Source organism: Enoplosus armatus, chromosome 14 (genome assembly GCF_043641665.1).
Source record: "Enoplosus armatus isolate fEnoArm2 chromosome 14, fEnoArm2.hap1, whole genome shotgun sequence".
Lineage (NCBI taxonomy): Eukaryota > Metazoa > Chordata > Actinopteri > Centrarchiformes > Enoplosidae > Enoplosus > Enoplosus armatus.
Window position 1 is genome coordinate 5,928,024 of NC_092193.1, and position 20,449 is coordinate 5,948,472.

Consider the following 20,449-nt stretch of genomic DNA (forward strand, 5'->3'; position numbering starts at 1 on the left):
CGATGCTTTTGGAATCCTGTCACCCATTGATCTGCCCTCTGCATTGCACATTTATACGTTTTAAGAGCACAGATATGTGTCTGCCAGTTGATTGATTATGAGCTATTTTCAGCTGCGGCGGGCTGGTTCCATTGCAATGCCTTGGATGTGTCAACGGCAAAATCAAACACTTTTTCACACGCAAATCTGAACAGGCCTCTCTCCTTTTTTTGTGTGTGTGGTGGGTGTTTGTTGCAGTCCCCCAGCAAATACGACACAATTCGTGACACAATTCGTGACACAATTCATATACTGAGGGTATTTCTTACTGTATTTGATGATTGTTATCCAGTGTTAGATGCTGGCTGGTCTGGTAGGGAGCTTTCCCTGTGTTGGTGCGCTCAGTGGTGGGGAAGCCAGGCTGCAGCAGCAGGGACTGGGCCAGAGGAGAGCAGCCCTGGATGGAGCTGGAGTGTAACTGAAGAAATGAGGCTATGAAACAGCTGAGCGATACAGCAGGGCTTCATGTGTGATGAGGCTGGAGTTTCCCGTAGATGCTGTAAACTTATTTTTTAATTCATATATTTTGTGATTTAAAATGATGTACCTCCAAAACATAGTGTGTGGTCAGCCTCCCTTTGATCAGTTTGAGTCAAAAGACCACTGCCTATTTAAGAAGCACCATTCTTTTTGAAAAAGTCATTGTAGTTTACCAATATGCTTTCAGTGTTTGGCAGTATGAAATAAGTTATAGTTTAATGTGCCAGCTTCATGTGTCCTGAATGAATTTAATAGCTGTTAATCCACAGAGACATGCTGGCATGTAATGAAGAATGATGAGATTTGGAAAAACCTATCCAGATGTTTTGCAATATCTTGCCATCAGAGCTTAAACAATTATTCAATAATTGATTAGTGGATCGAAAAATTAATCTGCATTTACTATTTACTATTACTCATCATTTTTTAAAACAAAAATTCCAAACGTCCTAGTTCCAGCTCCTCAATTGAGAAGATTTGATGCTTTTCTTTGTCATATGTGATGGTACACTGAATATGTTAAGGTTTTGGAACATTTGTCAGACAAAGTTAACAATTTGGAAATTGTGTTGGACTTTTTCCCTCTTTTCTGGTATTTAGTAGACCAGACGATTAATTGATTAATCAAGAAAATAAGAGGCAGGTTAATTGGTACCTACTGTAAATGCTCATACTTTTGTGCGTCCCAATTTTTTCAATCCAAATGATCATCCCTCTACAGTTATTTATCCCCACAATCCCATCTAGAGTTTATGGTAATCACACCACACACACCAGTAAATACACAGTTGAATTCAAAACATACAGACAGACGAGACTTGGCCCTGACTCACCCTTCTTACTGAGACAAATATCAGATTGTTCTTGCTTTAGCCGTCCAAAGACATTCACACTTTTTGGCACCATCGCCATTGACCATAATGAGGGTTAAATAGAAGGGGCAAAGATCAAATACTGAGGAAAAGTCTGGGCTATTCAGGGGGTATTGGAAAATGGGTGTCATCATCACACACTTTCAAAAGATAGATGGATTAATGAAATACAGTCGAGCTACATGTAATGATTATTATCATCATTGATTAATCTGCCAATTATTTTCTCAATTAATAGATTAATGGTTTAGTCTATAAAATGTCATACAATTGTAAAAAGTGCAAGTTAAACCTAAAGATATTCAGTTTACAATGATGTAAAAACAGAGAAAAGCAGCAAATCTTCACATTAGAGAAGCTGGATCGGAGTTCAGATCCTATGTTTAGCATAAGCATTTAGTTTATGCTTAAAAAAGGACAAACAATTAATCGATTTTCAAAATAGTCTCTTCTGTTTATTTTATCTCTTCTTTAATTTAAAGATTAATCAACTAAATCAACGACTTTGGGCTCCCTATCTCATCCCTCCTGTCAGGAGAAGGAATTTATTTAAATTATCTGACACTTAATAGAGTTACATAGTGTTTTTATGAAATTAATTGTACTAATCTTTCCAAAACCTTCCAAATCCTTCATTTGCAGTTCTCAGGGTTTAATATATTGTAAAAAGTAATTCTAAACATTTCAGCTTTAAAGGATTAATGCAGTTTTTTGCTTAACAAAACCCAATGCCTCCCAGATGTTTAAATTTGCAAGGATCTTCATAGTGTAGTTGGTCCAGGATGGAGAGGTACAGCTGAGACGGGACAGATCTCCAGCAGTCCTGGTGATGGGACTGTGGATAGATATATCGAAGGCTGGGTCTGGTTCTTGGCCTAGGCTGGGGCTGGGGTTGGGGCTGGGGTGTAGTGCTGGTCACGGGACTCTGTCACCAGCCTGGGGGCCACTGACACAGTCATCTGAGGCAGTAAAGTGCTAAGAATGGCTGGCATTGTCAGCCAGCCCCGGCCCCTGAAGGGCCTACAGAAACAGAGGGGCTACGCTTTGCAAACAGTGGCTCTCCTCAATAAGGAGCCTCTTCTGTTCACGGAAGAGCCCGAGAGAGCGATATTTATACACCGGCTGCATGTCACTGCTGCTTTTTTCTGTCACCAATAAGTTGCTTCATTTCTTAATGTTTTAGCTGATTTGATGTACACAGTATAATACCAAGGGATGAGGCTGATTGTGACAGGGCCTGGGCTCCACTTACATGTCTGAACTGATCTGTGTGTTTATATTTCAGTGTAATAACTTTTTTTCAGATTGGTTATGAGGTTACTTTTAACGCATGCCAGGATATTTGTCTCACTGCAGCCAGAGCAGCCTTTGAAATTGTGTTAAACCTTCACGGACTGTATTGTTTTGTCCAGTTTAGAAATCTGAAGTCACAATTTAAATGTATGCATCTAAAAAGCATGAAGCTGAGAGTTTGTTAGGGTCTGTGATGTTAACTTGGTGGACATACCTGTTAAACAACAGATAGACTGATGGCCAGGTATGGAGCAGAGCAAGACATTCAGAAAAATGAGCTTCTCAGTAGCTAAAAGAAAAGAACAAAAACAACTTCTAATTTGTTTGGTGTGATTTTGTTATTACAAGCTTTAGTCCGAAAACAAAAATGATAGATGATGTAGCAGCACGACAAACGTTTCTCCAAAAAGTCATACAATGCTACAAAGAACAAAATTAAACCTAACTAGCAAAGCGATTTAAAAATGTCTCCTGATTTCAGATTGAATCCTCAAAAATGCTGGTGAAACAGCACTCATTTTACTCAGAAAAGTGCTTTGAATGCATCTTGAACTATTAATGTTTATAGCTATTTTTTGGTATGCTCTTATCTTTTTTGTTGTTGACTGCTTTAGCCACTTTCAGTAAACAAACTCTTAAAAATAGCCTCAATGGTTTCAGTTCAGTTTATTCAATCTCTTAGCAAATGATGTGTGCATGCTTTAAGCCTAATTTTTAACAAGATAATTAATGCTGTTAACACAAATGTTTACTATAGTGCAATTCAAATAATTATACCACACAAATCGTAAAAAAACCCACTTTCTTCATAAAAAAGAATCATAAAAGGCCTTAATCCAGATTAACAAAAACCTTTGTGTCGCTTGCTAAAATCAGATGACCCTGCTGTCAGCTGACTGAGGAATAATCAAAGAGGGCACTATGGAAGTGTGTGTGTGTGTTTGTGTGCGTGTGTTTGAGTATATCTGTGAGTGTGTAGATGTGAGCATGATTTCTGAGGAAAAGGAAGGAGTGGTTTTGAGCTGAACTGTAGAATCTGATCTACTGGAAGCTCAGTGGGACTCCATCTACACAAACCACTGTCCTTAAGGTTGTTAGAGCCCCCTGTGGGACTGACTCTCTCTCTCTCTCTCTGTCTCTCTCCCTCTCCCACTATCCCTCTTGCTCTCTCTCTCTCTCCCTCTCTCCCTCTCTCTCTGTCTATCTATTCAGTCCTCTCTTGAGGCCAGAAAGCGACAGCAGAGAGGATGTTGCAGAACACATGAGAACACATGAGAACACATGTGGTTCCCTATATGAAGTCTGTAAACCTTTTTTCAGACAGGGCGTCATTTAACATTTAACATCTTTAACAGTAGGGTCTGAGATTTAGTGTTACTGTAACTGTTAATGGCCTTTTCTGACCATTAGGTAAGTGTTTTAAAGTACTGTGTAAGTTTAAAGTAGTAAATGTCGGGTTTAGAAAGCTCTCAGCCTGCCTGGGCATTTGGAAACAGTTAAGAGAGCCTAAAGCTGCCCAGCATAGCATGCTACATGTCACAAGATTAGCTACACTACCCGTGTGTTTTTATTTTGTTTCTAGAGACCAGAGGCTCTGACAGCCAGTATTTAGTTTAGTCAATGAGTTGAATCACATTTGAAAGCAAGGACTACTGCATGGAAAGAGGTGCACATTTTGAATAGTATATCTAAAATCTAATTTTATATCAAAATGTATGAAAAAGATAAATCAGTCTTTTTCCTGTGAACATGTGGAGCAACTTTCATCTCAGTTTTTGTATTACATATCAAATTAGCAAAATTGTCTCAGATTATTTGTCGGTCCGTGTTAATTGTCTCTCTGAATGTTTAGTGTGAATAGTGTTGCAGAGAAAAAATGGGAATTCATGTTCCACTTAAAGAAGGGGAATCGCATCTATAAATAGATTTTTATTTTTGGGTTAAAATGTGCGTCCATTTTAAAGGACAGACAGAGACACAGAGCGAGGCTGGTGAATGGCGGATATCTGCGAGTCTGTTACTGTGTGCCGACTACACACATACAGTACACACACACATACCTCTGTCTCTCTCTCTCTCTCACACACACACTCACACACTCTCTCACACACACATTCACACTCACACACACACACACACACACACACACACACCCTGCTGTTGACCAGGAGTGTAAAGGCACAGACTGCTGGAGGACAGCAGTGGCGCTGCAGGTTCCCTGCTCAGAGATTGTGGAATGGTCGTCCATAGACCCCCCTCCTCCTCCTCCTCCTCCTCCTCGTCCTCTCTCCCTCCCTCTCTCTCTGTTCACTGAGGCTCCCCCTCCTCTCTCTCCCCCCTCTGTTGCTCCCTTTTCTCCCCCTCCCCTTCCACCCCCCACCCCCCTTAGAGCTTATGTAAACTAGCTGTGGAGCCAGGGCAAGCTGAGGCTATTTTTAGCAGCAGCACTGCAGAGCAGAAACTGGCGGAGGGTCACGTGTGCGCTGCCGAATCAAAGGGAGTATCCCGGCAATGCGCTGTAAACAAAGGGAAGGTCAGTAGCAGAAGGTGAGACACAAAACGCCTCTGTGTTGGTTTTGTGTGTGTGTGTATGTGTGTGTGAGCGACTACGCACTGCCTGGCCATACCTTCTCTTCTCTTAATACCCTGGCATAAAACAAATCATCGCGAGTGTATGAATGCACCCATATGCTTTCCTGCTCACTCTCTCTCTCCCTACTCCACACACACACACACACACACACACACACACACACACACACACAGCTCAACCATTTCTGCCAGAAGAGACAGAGAGGGGGGGAGCTGAATTGATCAAAGCAGGGTTTGACACGCGAGGAGACATTTTGCTGTCTAATCATGACAGGGGCTCCCAGCTCCACACTCTCTCCCTGTTGCTGCCAAGCCGGCCTATCACAGGGAGCAGCAGCAGACCTGGAGCCATGCAAAATCCATCAAAAAGCACATGACCACGTGTGTTTAGCGTTGACATTAGCATGTTGTGTATCACATGGGGATTTCAAACCCTCAGTGCCTGAGTTTGGCCTGGTTATGTAGCCTGTAGGCCTGGCTAGCAGTGAGGCTAGCAGTTAGCAGTGTCCAGCCACACCCAGGTAAAAGGTCTCCCTCCACCTCGGCCACTAGTCAAACAAGCTTCAACTTTCACCTCCTGTGGAATGTGGTCAGAAGGGGACACAAAGCTATTTATAGAAACCTTTTATATTTTTCTGTCACAGTGGTTTGTTTGCCTAGACAGTTTGAGCTGTTGGCTGTTTCATCAGGCCAGGCTGAAGGAGTTAGCTTGGAGGCTAACTTAAGTAAACATTTGGCTCCAGCACCAGCCACGGTTCAGCAGTTTGGTTGGATGATTTATTGTTGTAGGCATTCTTAATCTGAGATTCTGGAGCTTCTCCATGCTGACCACATAGATAAGGACCGCATCTTGAAGGGTCCTGACGAAAGAATATGCTATGTCAGGGGAACATCCGGTTCCTCTTCGCATGCATGTTGTGGTTCTCTGGAGTGATACTGGCCTCTAAAGCAATATTTATTTAGACATTTAATTCCAGTCCACACCTGATGTGTTTTTACAGCTGCTACAAGTTAAACAAAGGCGTAAAGCACTTACATGTTCCTTTGCGCATATTACTTGTTTTTTTTGTCTTTCTGTGTCTGCTGAAGCATAAGCACCAGATACTTGAGCTAAAGCAAGTCGATTAATCAATTAGTCAATCAACAGAAAATTTATCTGTAATGTAAGTATTTTGCTAACCAACAAATCTTGTAAGTTATTTCTCAAGCAAAAATGCCAACCATTCCCTTGTACCATCTTCTAGATTGTGAGGATTTGGTGTTTTTCTTGTGTTGTATGTGTTTGTAGTGAGTACTGAGTTTGACAAAGCAGGATACATACATGTTGTCACCCTATGCATTAAAAGACATACAGCTCTCAGGGTCAATAAAACAGTTGTTGAATTAGAAGATGTTAATGCTAATAGTGCTTTCATTGGATTCCACCAGCGTTTTGCGAACGCACAAAACTCCTACCACCCATATCTCTTGACAAAGTGTCCAGTATATTCAGAAAGTAGAGATGACTTGATTTTGAGTTGCAACAACTAAATTAGCAGATTTTGGTGTATCTGAGATTAGATTTAGCATATTTTAGAGCTGTGTAGAAGTGGAGTGAAATAATGAAGAGTGGTATATCAGTGGATTTTATTAGATTGGGATCTGATTTTACTAAATAGAAAATTTACCAAGATTAATGTTTTTTTTGTGTGGGTTTTTTTTTTTTTTTTTTACAAGGAAGCGCTGGAATAATCTGCAGTACCCGTGTGGGTCTTCTGACCCTGCTGTTCTCACCTGTTCATTGGCAAAGTAATGGCACTGTACACTCATTACTCTGAACAGATATCCCACTAATCACCAACACATCAAATCACTCCAAATCCATTTCCCCTGATCTACTGGTATAACAGAAATGAGAAACTTCCTTGGTAATGTATTGAGGGATAGTTGCATCCCAGTGTGCATAAAGCTGCTGTGAATTATTTTTTGTGGGTCGGAGGAAGTGTTGTGGGTTGTTACAAAGCTGTCACATCACCACAGTTCGCAGTTACCACTTGGCCATAAAGTGTCATTTTCCAATATACATTACCGTAGCTTGGCCCATGTCATGGAACTCCTATTGACTGCTCTGTGACTTGTAACATCCTTATCAATTATCCCCACGGTTCAGCTCTCATCTTAATAACTCTGCGCGTCTAATTTATCACTCTGCGTCTGTCAGGTTGCAACAGAACTCAGCAACTTTGTGTCTCTTTACTTACTACAGACTACACAATACATTCCTTCCCTTTTCTGAAAATGTGACTTATTTTTGGTTGGGTGCTGGAGACGGTGGCACTCTAAAATAATCTGTCTTCATGAACCTAAATTTGCTGTGCCCTCCCTCCGAAAACACACACACACACACACACACAGTGACACACATACAATGTAGAAAGCTAGCACAGTGCACGGTTCTGCTTTGTGTTGATGTATGGGAGAGTCTGGGAATGGAAGGATACAAGTGCGGCCTGGCTTAGGAAGAGACGGGGAATAGAGAGAGAACGAGAGAGAGGGAGAGAGGAGTGGTATGGACCGACTGGGGTTGCCATGGGAACCCAGCTGCTAAAAGCAGGCAGGGTCAGTGTGGAAGAGAGGCAGTGTGCAGCAGGAGCGAAGGGATGCCACCCGGAGGCCAGTTTGTGAACTACACAAACAGCACACAGGCCTTCACTGCTCGAGTTGTGGCTGAATTTCATCCGGAGAAATCTTTAAATTATTAAAATAAGAATTGAAAAGGAACTGACCTTTAAATTTTTTAATGGAGAATTTATTTCCTTCTGTGTGGGTTTGGTTTATTTCTAATCACCACCCTTTTCAGCCAGCACGGCTCGGTTCAGGCTTATGCAATCTGCACTGATACTGTAGACTCCCCTGTCTGATATTAGTCATTGGTTATTGACTTTTGATTAGGGGAAAAGAGGAAAAGCTCATTTTCACTGGGTCACCGGTTGACTCCCAAGCGGAACAACTAATTTGACATGGAGGCTGTGGTTGTACGGGCGAGAGAATTGAAACCTGCTCAATATTGTTGATTAGACTATTTTTACTTTGTTTTCTATTTTTGGCGCAGACTAATTCAGTAGCTGACAGATAGTGTATCGATGTTGGGCTTCAATATTATTTTGAGAAACCCATAAGTCAATTTCACTGTGAGAACTGTAGTTGGGAGCTCCACATGGGACATGGTTCAGGCCTGACAGAGTCCCCATGTTCCCACTGTAGCTTGAATTTGGGGGCTAAGTCTATTTTAAGCAGAGGTAATGTAATGGTCCATGTAGACATTGAGCAGAGACAAAAGGGCATTACAATGTATTTTACATTTTTATACAACACCTTTCAAAACCATGACTTGATGCGGCCCTGGAAGGCGAATTGGCGGCCTTGAGATAAAGCAGGCACTTTTGTTTACACAAGATTTGGTTTGACTTTCAGGAGTGTCTCCGTTCTTGCTCCTATATTTAGGAAGTACCCACTGAGCCGTTGATGGATTTGTCTAGTTTCAGATCCATCTCCCAAACTGCACAGTGTTCCTGTTTGGATGGATGAGTTGAACCCGGGGCTCAGATCTTTCCACCAGGTGACCAGGATCCTGCACAGCTCCACCTTCACTTCGTCCTGCTGCACATGGCTCTGCGTGCTGTACCAGCTCAGAGCCTCGACAGTCTGTGTTATGTGATGAGCTGTGTAGTGCAGCTGGTTTTGTTATGATACTGGGTGTGTTTTAGAAAGAAAACAGATGAAGCACGAAAGAAAAGTTCTCAAGTTGAAATATTAGATTCAGACAGTTTGACAGACATATTTTAGGAATGATCCAAGTACTAAAAGAATTTGTAATTGATTGACAGAATTTATTTTGATAATGTCAGCCATTTTTCAAGTAAAAACACAAAATATTAGTTTCCAGTTTCTCTAATATGAAGATTTGTTATATGTTATTGTAAACTGAATATCTTTGGGTTTTGGACTGTTGGTCGGACAAAAACAAGACATATGAACACGTCACCTTGGCTTCTGGGAAATTATATTGTGCTTTCTAGAGCCAAGATTTGAAATGGTGATCTTGGTTTTGTTTTTGTTTTAAATCTGTTTATTTAGCATCATGTTTATTTAATGAGCAATCATTGCTGTTACGGTCATGTTTCTGCTTTTGCACTTCCAGATCATTTGTTTGTCAAAAAGTATGGTCGGTTTGGTGTCAGTTTTCCCTCAATGAACTTTGAGTTATTTGAGGCGGAGCTTGTTTCTTTTTTTCAGCAATGGTGAATTATGCTGCTCATACTCTTTTTGTTCTCTGTCATGGATTGTTACTTTAAATTGTTCTCTTCGGTCATGGAAAAACATAAAACAAAACTCACTACAGTGAATATATGACACAGAAAAATATGTATAGGCACTAACAAAAACATTTAGATAAAGCTTTTCCAGCTAGAAACAGTATAGTGGTGCTGCTGCTGCGTCCAGCAGTCAGCTTTAAAGCGCTGTCACCAGTCATTTGGAGGCTAAAGTGAAAGTCCATTATGCTGGCCTGAGCGGCTCAAAATATGGAAACTATTGATCGGATCCTCTGCACTGCTAATTAAAGATGGTCCACTATTTGTAAAAAGTCAACCCAATTATCAAATGAGCACATGAGGCTGGGCGCTGTTGGTTGGTGTGAAGGTTACCTGTCTGTTGGAGGGGACTTTTTTCCAGTCTTTATTCCAGCGTTGTTGCAACTTCTGCACTTTGTTTTGGCTTAAATTTGAATGTTTAAATGAAATTGTTGCCGTTTGGTTCACTTCTTTGCCAATTGGCTACTTTATTCTGTTTGTAGCTGTATTTGTATTTAGGCCTGTTTGTTTGTTTGTTTGTTTGTTTGTTTGTTTGTTTGTTTGTTGTGGCTCTCCGAAAGCGACCTAATGGTACGAGAGCTCATATCAGTGCTCTGGTTCAGGGAGCAGTCCCTGTGGAGCTGGGTGACCCATGTCCCTGAGCCCTGGTATGAAGCGTTTTAATGCCCCTGCCTCTCGACTACCACCACCACCATCTTCCCTCTACCCCCTTTTCTGCTCAATGGGCAGCAACATGTGACCTGGACCACATGGGTGCTGAGGCCTGAGCCCCCCCCCCCCTTCATCTACTGTCCCTCAACATATTGGTGTGTGTGGGTGAGGTTCTGGCAGTGTGTGTGTGTGGATTCATGCTTGTGTCTGTGTTTTGTGGAAAGATGAGGCCAACAACACAGGAAGACCAGGCCAAGTCAAGTGATACTGTCCACAATAAAGCCTATACATAGCAACACAGACTGGCCCGCAGGACGAGTACAATGTGTTTTGGCTAAATACAGAGACGACCCAACCCTGCAGACAGAAAGAGAGGGACTGTAATAGACAAGATAGTAGTGGAGTTTTTTTTATTTAACCTGCCAATAAAGAACAAACTGTCGCGGAATAGTAAAATACCTTTTTATAGGGGGTTTCAGTGTTTAAGGATACAAAGATAAATGAGGAATCACAGCTGGATTGATGGTTTTTAACAGACATTAAAGTGGAAAAAAACAAAGCACAAACCTCGCGCCAAATTCATAATTTGCCATATATGTACTGTACACATACTAAGAACAAAGTGGAAAAACTGCCTGTCTGTTGTCCCTCAAATCCACAATTTTGACATCACATAACAATCTCTGATGCCAGTAGAGAACAGTTCTGGGAGGAAAATGAAGAAAGCTACACAAACCACAGATTTCCCTGGACCTGAAACCCAGCTCGTCTATTTGTAGCGCTCGACCAGAACAGCCTTAGTCGCTGAAAACTGCACCCAAACCTTTTGATAAGGCATTATCTAGACGGCCACTTGCTAATCAATGTTATCTTTTTCGCCGTTTTTCCTGGATCCAGGACCCTTGTTCTTTTTATTTTTTCTTGCTGGGTACGAGGACTATATTTGGCTCTCCAGTGCTCTACCAATAGTACTTCTGTCACATGGCAGTCAGAAAGCGCTCAGTAATTATAACCTAGCTAGGTTTCTGCAAGGAAGGCTGACTAAAAATACTCCCACATTGTTGCAGTGATGGGGCAGAAGCTGGAGATTTTTGGAGGGCTTTTTTGTTGTTTTTGCGTGTGAATAAGAGCCTGTGTCTGCTCAGGGGAGATGAGTGTGTGTGATACTCATCTGTATATTGTATTTGCTGGTTTGTGTTCATCTTTGTTCCAGTGAAGAACTAATTGACAAATAGATGCAATTAACTGTGTGATTTGCTAAATGTGCATCTTGAACCAACATGTTATATGACTACATCTCTGCATGTTGTTAGCTGCAGATGTTTTCATGATGACGGGTGTAGTTTTCTTTTTAAGCAAACACTGTGTTGTACTACTTTTTCATTAAAATGCACTCTATTATAGAGCTGAAACAGAAGTTGATTCATTGTTTAGTCAATCGAAATAAAAGTGATCAGCAACTATTTTGGTTATCAAATGATAATAATTCAGTTAATTTTCAAGCCTTTGCTGCTTCTCTTTGTTTTATGTGATGAAAGCTGAAATCTTAAGGTTTTGTCTGATATAACAAGCAACCTTGGGTTTTAGGAAATTTGGATATTTGTTGCTATTTTTTGACGTTTTATAGATTAAACGATTATTTGAGAAAATAATCAGCAGACTAGTCATTGATGAGCATGAAAAAAAGTTAGTCGCAGCCCTAGTCCAGTGATGTCGAACATACATTTTAAATACATAAAAGATTTGTCAAGACTGTTTGAGAACGTTTTGGAGACCTGCATTGTTCACACCACCTTCTAGTTTTGTTCTTTGTGTTTTTTCTATCCATTTCTACCTTTTTGGGCGCCGCTCGAGGCATTACTGCCCTCTATAGTCAGTAGAAATAACTATCATGTCACTCTGTTCCCAACCTCTCTAATCTTTGCTTCTTTCTTGTGAAATATTGTGTAGTGTTATTTCTTCAGACCTCTTAGAGTTCATGAAATAATCTGAGAAGGGAAAATCAAACTTCGATTGAACTGCTCACAATTTGTAGATGAGCGGCTGTGACAAGGGGATGCCAGGAGATATTGCTTTCTTTTAAAGGGGTCACAAGCAGGAAATGTTTTGGGGCCACTGTGATAGAGCATGAGGTACAAAAAACAGTTATCAGAACATTGCTCTGCAGTGGCTATAAACCCAGGGTGTCTTTAAGCTTCAGGTTTAGATGTTAAAGGCCTTTTAGAGACTTTAAAGTTCAGGATACTTTAGTCTAAAAGATCCATAGGTTCAGTTTTGTGTAACAACCGTCCGAAGGTCAAGTTGTTACAGACAAGGTGTGGACTCCTTGTGGGAACTTTTTATTCTGGATTAGACCTCTGAGATGACTTGGCACACATACCTTGTCTAGTTAATAACTACATAGTGTAGAGTGCCCTAAAATAATAACTAAGGCGTTTTTAGATGCCGCTTTTGGACTGTGGTAACATGTGGCGTGCATTTGTAATTTCTCCTCCATACCGTATGTGTTGTGTCTGGTGATACGTAGATGTATCTACTGTGTATGAACTCTTGTGTGAGAAAGTCGAATGCTCTTTCAGAAGTCGCCTTACTTCTCCTTTTGGACTGTGTGGACTGTGTGATGCAGAAATAAAGTCGGTGTGATGAAAACATTGTTGTCAGAGCACATGAGCGGTGTCTCGGTTATCTAATGCTTCACAATAGAGCATTCATTCTCGGTTATTTAGCTCTACATGGGTGTGCTAGGTGTGCTACTTTTATGGTTGAATTGAAAATGAGCTGACAAACCATCTCTGGCTGAAACCATACAGAAACCCTGACTATTAATCTTCGTGTGCATCAGGTGTCTTGTGTGCTGAAGCCGTGTTGACTGTCTTGTGACGTCCTGAAGCCACAGACGGTTTGGGTGAAAAATGTAGGATGGTGAGATGAGCTGTTTGGTCCACATCTGTGTCCTACATACCAGATTCACTCACCATCCTCAGCTTAAGGCTGGGAACCCTTCTCCTCCAGAAATACCTGACGCACCTTTGTCTCCTCTGCTGCATCTTTTTACTTCATTTGCTCTCATAGAAAAATATACCTTGTGCCATTCTCACCATTGTAGTTTTATTTATTTTTCTTTAATAGTATTGTTGTGGACTACTCCTTGGTACTAATTCATGATTTTATTTAGGAATAATGTAGGACAACAAATAGGGCTGCAACTAACAATTTGTTGTCATTAGCAGTTAACCTGTTGATTATTTTCTTGAAAAATAGTGAAAATGCTCATCACAATTACCCAAAGTGACACATTTAAATTGCTTGATTTGTCCAACAAACAGTACAGAAACCAAAGATAATCAATGTTTTACCATTTGAGACAAAGAGAAGCTGTGAGTTGTCACATTTGAGATGCTGAAACACATTTCTGGCTTAAAGAATTATGATTAAATGAATTAATTTGATTAATTTTTGTCAGTAACCAATAGATAAAGAAATCTTTTCAGCTCAAGTGATAACCGACCTGTCTTGAGAGAGAGAGAGAGAGAGATAGGTTTATGTTTGTGACTTTTAAGGGTATTTAGTTCCTTTTCGACACATTTGCATTTCATGCTGGCAAACATATTTGTACCACCAGTATTTTCAAGGGCATCTTTGCGTTGGGCTTTGGTTTATTTCAAACTCTGGGGTGGTCCATCGTTGCTCCTGTAGTAAGTCAGTTCAGATAACAGAAAGCTAGGTATCTCTGGTTATAGAGAGACCTACTGAATGTCCAGTGGCTCTTTTGTCTAGATGTAAAACTTTGTATTATGTATCTTGTCTCTGTGAATACCTATAAAGTGCTTTTTCCACAGCAGTGTGATGATGGACCTTTTTTTAGTCTATATACATTGTGGCCCTTTGACCGGCATTGTTGTAATCTTTTAACTGAGTGGTCCAGACCATCCAGGGGCCTGTGTGACCGTGTGTCCCCAGCCTCGGTGTCCTGAGCCAGCCTTGGTGTCCTGAGCCTGCTGTGCTGCAGAAAGGCCCAGCTGCTGCTGCTGCTGCTGCTGCTGCTGCACATGCTCTCTCAGTAGTGAAGAGACGGCAACAGAAAGCTGTCTAACCTCCACAATAACCGCCTTATGTAATCACTCTGGCTAGAGACAGACCAAAATAGCTCAGACTGAGCAGCCCTGCCCTCTTGTGGCAACCAGCTGCCTTAACACCGGCCTACCGAGCCTCTACAGGGAGTCAGACATGGCGGCCGCCTTTTGCAGCATCCAGTGTAGCTCACATGAACGTCTAAATGACAGTTCCAACTGACGCAGCACAAGAGATAGGTCTAATGAATTATGTAGCATTTGTGACGTGTGATCAGATTTGCAGATTGCAATTAATAGATTTGTTCAAATAAATTTGATGAAATTGTGTTGGAATTGGTGTAGCATGAAAGTGTTCTGGGTTCCTCTGTGAGATGAGCTCTCGTTCCCTGTTTGTTATTTGGTTTTGACTACTGCGGATTCAGTATCTCAGGCTTGTAAAATTATTTTTAGCAGTCAGTATTTACGGAGACTAATCTCATTTATTTCCTAGCTTTCATGCGTAGTGACATGGAATTGTTTTATGTAGTTGAATCTTAATAACTTAGTCCTTAGTCATTAAACTTCTAAACTTCAAAATCTAAGTCTGTTCTGTTTCTCTCTTTGCAGTTTCCTGGACAGAATTGACTCAGTAAGACAGAACGACTACACACCCACGGACCAGGTCAGTCCTCCCATCAATGTGCACACTTTATAGTTTGTAGTTTTGTATCACCACTTTTGTCAAGACTTTTACTGAATCGGACCCGTCTTCATTTCAATGTTTTACAGGACCTGCTACGCTGCCGAGTGTTAACTTCAGGGATTTTCGAGACGAGATTCCAAGTAGACAAAGTGAACTTTCAGTAAGTCTTGCTCAGCTGTCACTCGGACATAAACACACATGATGAAGACGTGTTTTCACTTTGCTGGTATATTTGTTGATTGGTAGTTTATTCTTTATTGCGTAACACTTTTTTTCCCCCGAACAGTCAGTTTGGTCAAAGACATGCTGGTAATTCTCCAAAAGTCAAGGAGAAAAAGACTGCCTGCATACGTTAAATACAGAAAAAAATAATGTTTTTGCAAACACAGAACATCCAAATTTCCCATTGCCGGCCTCCCAAACACAGAAACAAGAAGGGTCAACCAAAATATGAAGGAGTTTTCTCAGAAATAAAGACCAAAAGAAAAAAGAAAGTACTAAGGCACACCTCCCACATGGAAATCAATGTCATCAATGTGCTTCCACCTCATCTTTTTACTTTCACCTTTTATAAAATACATATATACATGCCCCACTTAAGGAAATATCCTCTTTCATATGCAGCAGTGTTTCCTAGCTCTGTCACCAATTCCTGGAAAGGAGGCCCAGGCATTTTCCAGGTTCTGCGAATAATTTACCACTATGTCTCCGTTTTGCATCACTGTTGTACCAATAATCCCAGTTAAGAATTCCCTCTTGGGTGTTATTGCTATATTTACCTTGGCCTCGTGTTAAGAGCCTGTAATGTCACAAGTTCGTACCCCCTAACAGCAATGTGTCCTTGAACACAACACTGAACCCCAACCTGCTTGGCGGCTGGAAGTGGAGATGGAAAATAAGTCATCTTAAGTGTCTAAAATGTTAATTAATCGTCAGGTCGACCGGTGTGATTTCTGAGCCAGTTGTAAGTTATTGACCATTGGTTGCAGTTATAAGAGCAGTCAATAAAAGTTAAAGTAAATGTTTTGTAACTGCTTTAATGATGTCAGATGAGATGACCCACTTCTGCAGTCGCAGACACAACAGACTTATTCTACCATCTGAAACGGGCCTTTGTATCAAATTATATCATCCTCAGTGATTGATATAAAAGCTCTGGGACATGACTTCCCTTTGGGTGTGCCTTTTTTTTTATTATTATTCATCTTTGATGACTTCCAAACATCCAGCCAGGGTCACACAGGGTACCGAGTATGTGGAAAATAATGCTGTTCTTCATATCATTTATTCCTAAATTGATTATTAATGTTTCCAGACTTGTCCCATTAAGATACAGGATCTCTTTTTAGCAAACCAGACCTGAGATCAGGAGCAGATTTAGCTCAAGACAGAAAACAGATCTTTTGTGATGATCTAAAAAATCTTTTACATGAATTATCGTTCAGATAAAACATGCGTGTAAATTTACTACAATACAATATGTAGCTGACGTCGCACGAGAGATATGAACTATTTGATTAAAGAGGGCAGCGGCGAGTGTGTTGTTGTGTCTGACCCAGTATTTTGTCTCCTCCATAGCATGTTTGATGTTGGAGGCCAGAGAGATGAAAGGAGAAAATGGATCCAGTGCTTTAACGGTGAGACGTTCAGCCTTTTTGTTCTTGTTCTTGTTCAAATAGCCACACTGTATGTCCCCGCACAACAACACGTTCTCCTCCTATCTGGTCTGTCTTTAAGTATTTTCTGTCACCTCTTATTTTTGGGTTATTCCTACCAACGTGTGTGATGCCAGAGAGCTGTCCTGATGTCGTGTCTCTCTTCTCTTTCTAGACGTCACTGCTATCATCTTCGTGGTGGCCAGCAGCAGCTACAACATGGTAATAAGGGAAGACAATAACACCAACAGGCTACGGGAAGCCCTGGACCTCTTCCGCAGTATTTGGAACAACAGGTGAGTCAGGAACATGAGGTTTGATGGTTAATTCCTTCCATCCCGAGCCTCGTGTCAGGTCTAGGAGGGCTTTCTCTGCTGTGTTTATACACACATTTAATCTCTGATACTCAACTTAATTTAAGAGGGACATTCTGGTATCTGTTAATCTAGGTGCTGTTGTCTTTTTTTCCTTGTCTTTACTGTCAAAATCGCTAATGACGACATAAACACACCCCCAAAAAAGAAACTCTTTCCTCCCAGAATTAAAATAAAACTCACACAATCACAATCAACACACCCTCTTGTCACAGAAACTAAACTGATGTCCGAAGGATCTGTAGTTCCATCTCCTGACTTTCTTTGATTAATTTAAGTAAAGGGGGGTCTAATTGTTTTACAAACAAAAAGTGTCCATCAGTTCTAAATATTCTGTGCCACATAATTCAGGTGTTATTAACTTAAATAAGCCAAGAGAGGTGAAATGTAAACCCCATCGTTTCCCTTCTCATGTGTTCATCCGCATGAAAAAATACTGTTTCTTTAACAGTGTTTGTTGTTTGTGGATTTGTTTTTCAGATGGTTACGCACTATATCGGTCATATTATTCCTGAACAAGCAGGACATGCTGGCTGAGAAAGTATTAGCTGGAAAATCCAAAATTGAAGACTACTTCCCCGAATATGCTCGCTACACCATACCAAATGAAGGTTTGTGCCCGACTAAAAACACCCACAGCGCTAATGGGGTTCCTCTTTACATCGGTCAGTGTTAACTGTGGATCTGTTGCTCTTTTAGCAACTCCGGAACCTGGTGAAGACCCCAGAGTGACGAGAGCTAAGTTCTTCATCCGAGACGAGTTTCTTGTAAGTATTTCTCTGTCCAGACATGAATATCCTGGTCCTGTCAATTCAAATACAAATGCCTACTGTGCACTTTCTGTTGCTTTGAACTTGACAAAGCACTTGCTGATTGTTACCGTCTCATGGGGACAAGTGGTCTGCAGATGAGCTGCTGAAGAACAAAGTTTTTACTGTACAATTATTACCAAACAATCTTAACTCAAGGTCCACTTACTAGCTTTTAGTGGAGCTTTCTCACGGTCGTCGTCAGCGGATAGAGTTGTTATGAAGTTTTTTGCTGTTACATTACATGTTGATACTGTTTCTAAGGTCAAGAATAGACTTTGACACTCAAATATCAGTATTATTTATACGATTACTTTATTAGCAGTAGTTTTAGTACTGTAGTTGTAACATTTGAATTAGAGCAGCAGAATAACACCAGGTCAGCTTTATACAGATGGTCAGATGCTCCCATAAAACCAATCGGACATAAAACAGAAGATTCAAAGTTGGCATTCTCTACTTCAAAGATTATTTACTTTTAAGAAAAACTGTTAAAAAACTACTAAAACAAAATCTATCGAATTTGAAGAAATAACATCAGAAAATTAGAACGAACATAATTTTATGATAAATTATCTGAGGTTCTGTTCGTTTATTGCGAGAAATCTCTGGAATCCTGGGAAAAGAGAGAATATATTCGCAAGAAGTAATAGTTTTACAATCACGGAAACACAGAAGACGGGTGTTAGTTAATGTTAATGAGAAAAACATCAAACGGCAAGATTAAGTTTTTAGTTTTCTGTATGCGGATGTTTTGTCATGTTTTGTGTGAAAACCACGGATGGTAAATGACAGTGAATTATTCAGACGACTCAAAGCTGAAGTCACAGGGACAGGAAGTGGTCTAATTTGAGATAGATGATATTACATCGCCCTCACGTCTGTCTCGTCTCCCCCCTCAGCGGATCAGCACTGCGAGTGGCGACGGCAGACATTACTGCTACCCCCACTTCACCTGCGCCGTGGACACAGAGAACATCCGGCGGGTGTTCAACGACTGCCGGGACATCATCCAGAGAATGCACCTGCGGCAGTACGAACTCTTGTGATGGGAGACCGCCTCCGTCAGCCTTCTGTGTTTTTCTCCACCATTCTGCATCCTTGACGAACCCTTCCTCCTCCTCCTCCTCCTCCTCCTCCCTTACGCCTCACCCCTCCTCCCCCAAAGAAACCCTCAAGAACCCCTGACCACCCCTCCTATCGAGGACTATGAAGTACTACTGAAGTGTGTCAAATCCTCTTCCTCTTCTTAACTTCTTAGCTTTTTGTACTTCTTTTTTTTTTCTTCTTTTTCTCTGAGACCGATTCATCCCCATTTCACCGACGTGAAAGGAAGGTTGGGGAACAAAGTTGTTGCGTGCCGCTTCTTTTTTTTTCTTCTTATTTTTCTTTTAATCCTTCCTTTTGAATGCCTTGATTTTTGTCATTCCACTAAGCCTTGGGCTACCTCCTTTTTTTTTTCTCTTTTTTTTTTGCCCTTTTGTGTCCTGTTTTTTGGCTTTGTCATTGGACCTGGACTGGTGGGTGTGGATGCATAAAAACACACCTACAGGACCTCAGTGTAGAGGCAGTGTGTGTGTGTGTGTGTGATGAAGAGAAGGAGGAATGCCATGTGAGTGAGCGCATGTATGTGTGTTCATGTTTGTGTGTCACCTGCCGGTTAAAAGCTGGCATCACCACCATGACCTTTGCCCCCCCACCCCCCCCCACCCTTTTTTTTTTTTTGCCCCGTCACCCCCTCCGACCCGCGTCTTCTCTCCGCGACTGGACGGCGATGAAACCGGAGAGCGACGGGAGTGGACGGAGGGGAACCGAGTGGATGAAGAGATAAATGCACTTTGCATCAGGTTCCTTAATAACTTTTTTTTTTCTTTTTTTTTCTTTTTCTCGGTTGTTGTTGTTGTTGTTGTTTTTTCTCCAGAGGAAGCATACACACAATGTAGCATCACAATATTTATTACCCTGTCACGATGTTAGCTTGCCGAGCTGCAGGGTGCACCGAGCAGCCGAGAGACATGTGGAGCGAAAGATTAAAGTGGGAGGGGGGGGCAGGAAGTATACGACGACATGAAGAAGGATTTAAATGAAGGAAAAGGGACTGAGCTCTCTGCACCTTAGCCCTGCTGCCTCCACGGACTCGGACCTGCCTCCTTTTTCCACACAAACCATCCTTTTAGCTTAGAGATACTGATGGGAGGGGAGGGTGGGGGGGGGAGAAAAATGTATTGTTCTCTTTTTTTTTTTGTTTGTTTATTTTTTTTGTTAACTTGTACACTGTGCAAGGTTGAATTATCCTGTACAGACTGTAAAATGTAATATTATTTTGTACAACTTAATTGAAAGAAAAACAAATCTACTTGTAGATCTTTGTGCCTTGATTATGGCTGTACCTGTAAATGAGCTCAGATGTAAGTATGTTTTCGACTGCGCTGTACAGCTTGATGTCAATCTCTATCAGCAGCGGAAGACTGCGGGTAGGGGACTTTCTCTGTAGAGTTTAGTTTTTTCTGGTTTATAAAAAAAAAGGAAATGCTGTTTAGTAAAAAATAAAAAATAGGGAAAAAATCCTAAAAACCT

At 41.1% G+C, this 20,449-nt stretch overlaps 1 protein-coding gene across 3 annotated transcripts in view; it reads left to right on the forward strand.

The window, feature by feature from the left end:
• The window catches only part of LOC139296757 (guanine nucleotide-binding protein G(olf) subunit alpha), a 40,950-nt gene extending 22,029 nt beyond the window's left edge, over positions 1 to 18,921 (forward strand). For all 3 annotated transcript variants that reach the window (XM_070919257.1, XM_070919259.1, XM_070919258.1), the window contains 7 exons: positions 14,959 to 15,013; positions 15,121 to 15,194; positions 16,613 to 16,671; positions 16,865 to 16,985; positions 17,544 to 17,674; positions 17,763 to 17,830; positions 18,775 to 18,921. In XM_070919257.1, coding sequence (XP_070775358.1) covers positions 14,959 to 15,013; positions 15,121 to 15,194; positions 16,613 to 16,671; positions 16,865 to 16,985; positions 17,544 to 17,674; positions 17,763 to 17,830; positions 18,775 to 18,921 — 655 coding nt within the window. The remainder of the gene's footprint in view (positions 1 to 14,958; positions 15,014 to 15,120; positions 15,195 to 16,612; positions 16,672 to 16,864; positions 16,986 to 17,543; positions 17,675 to 17,762; positions 17,831 to 18,774) is intronic.
• Positions 18,922 to 20,449: the final 1,528 nt, after the last annotated feature.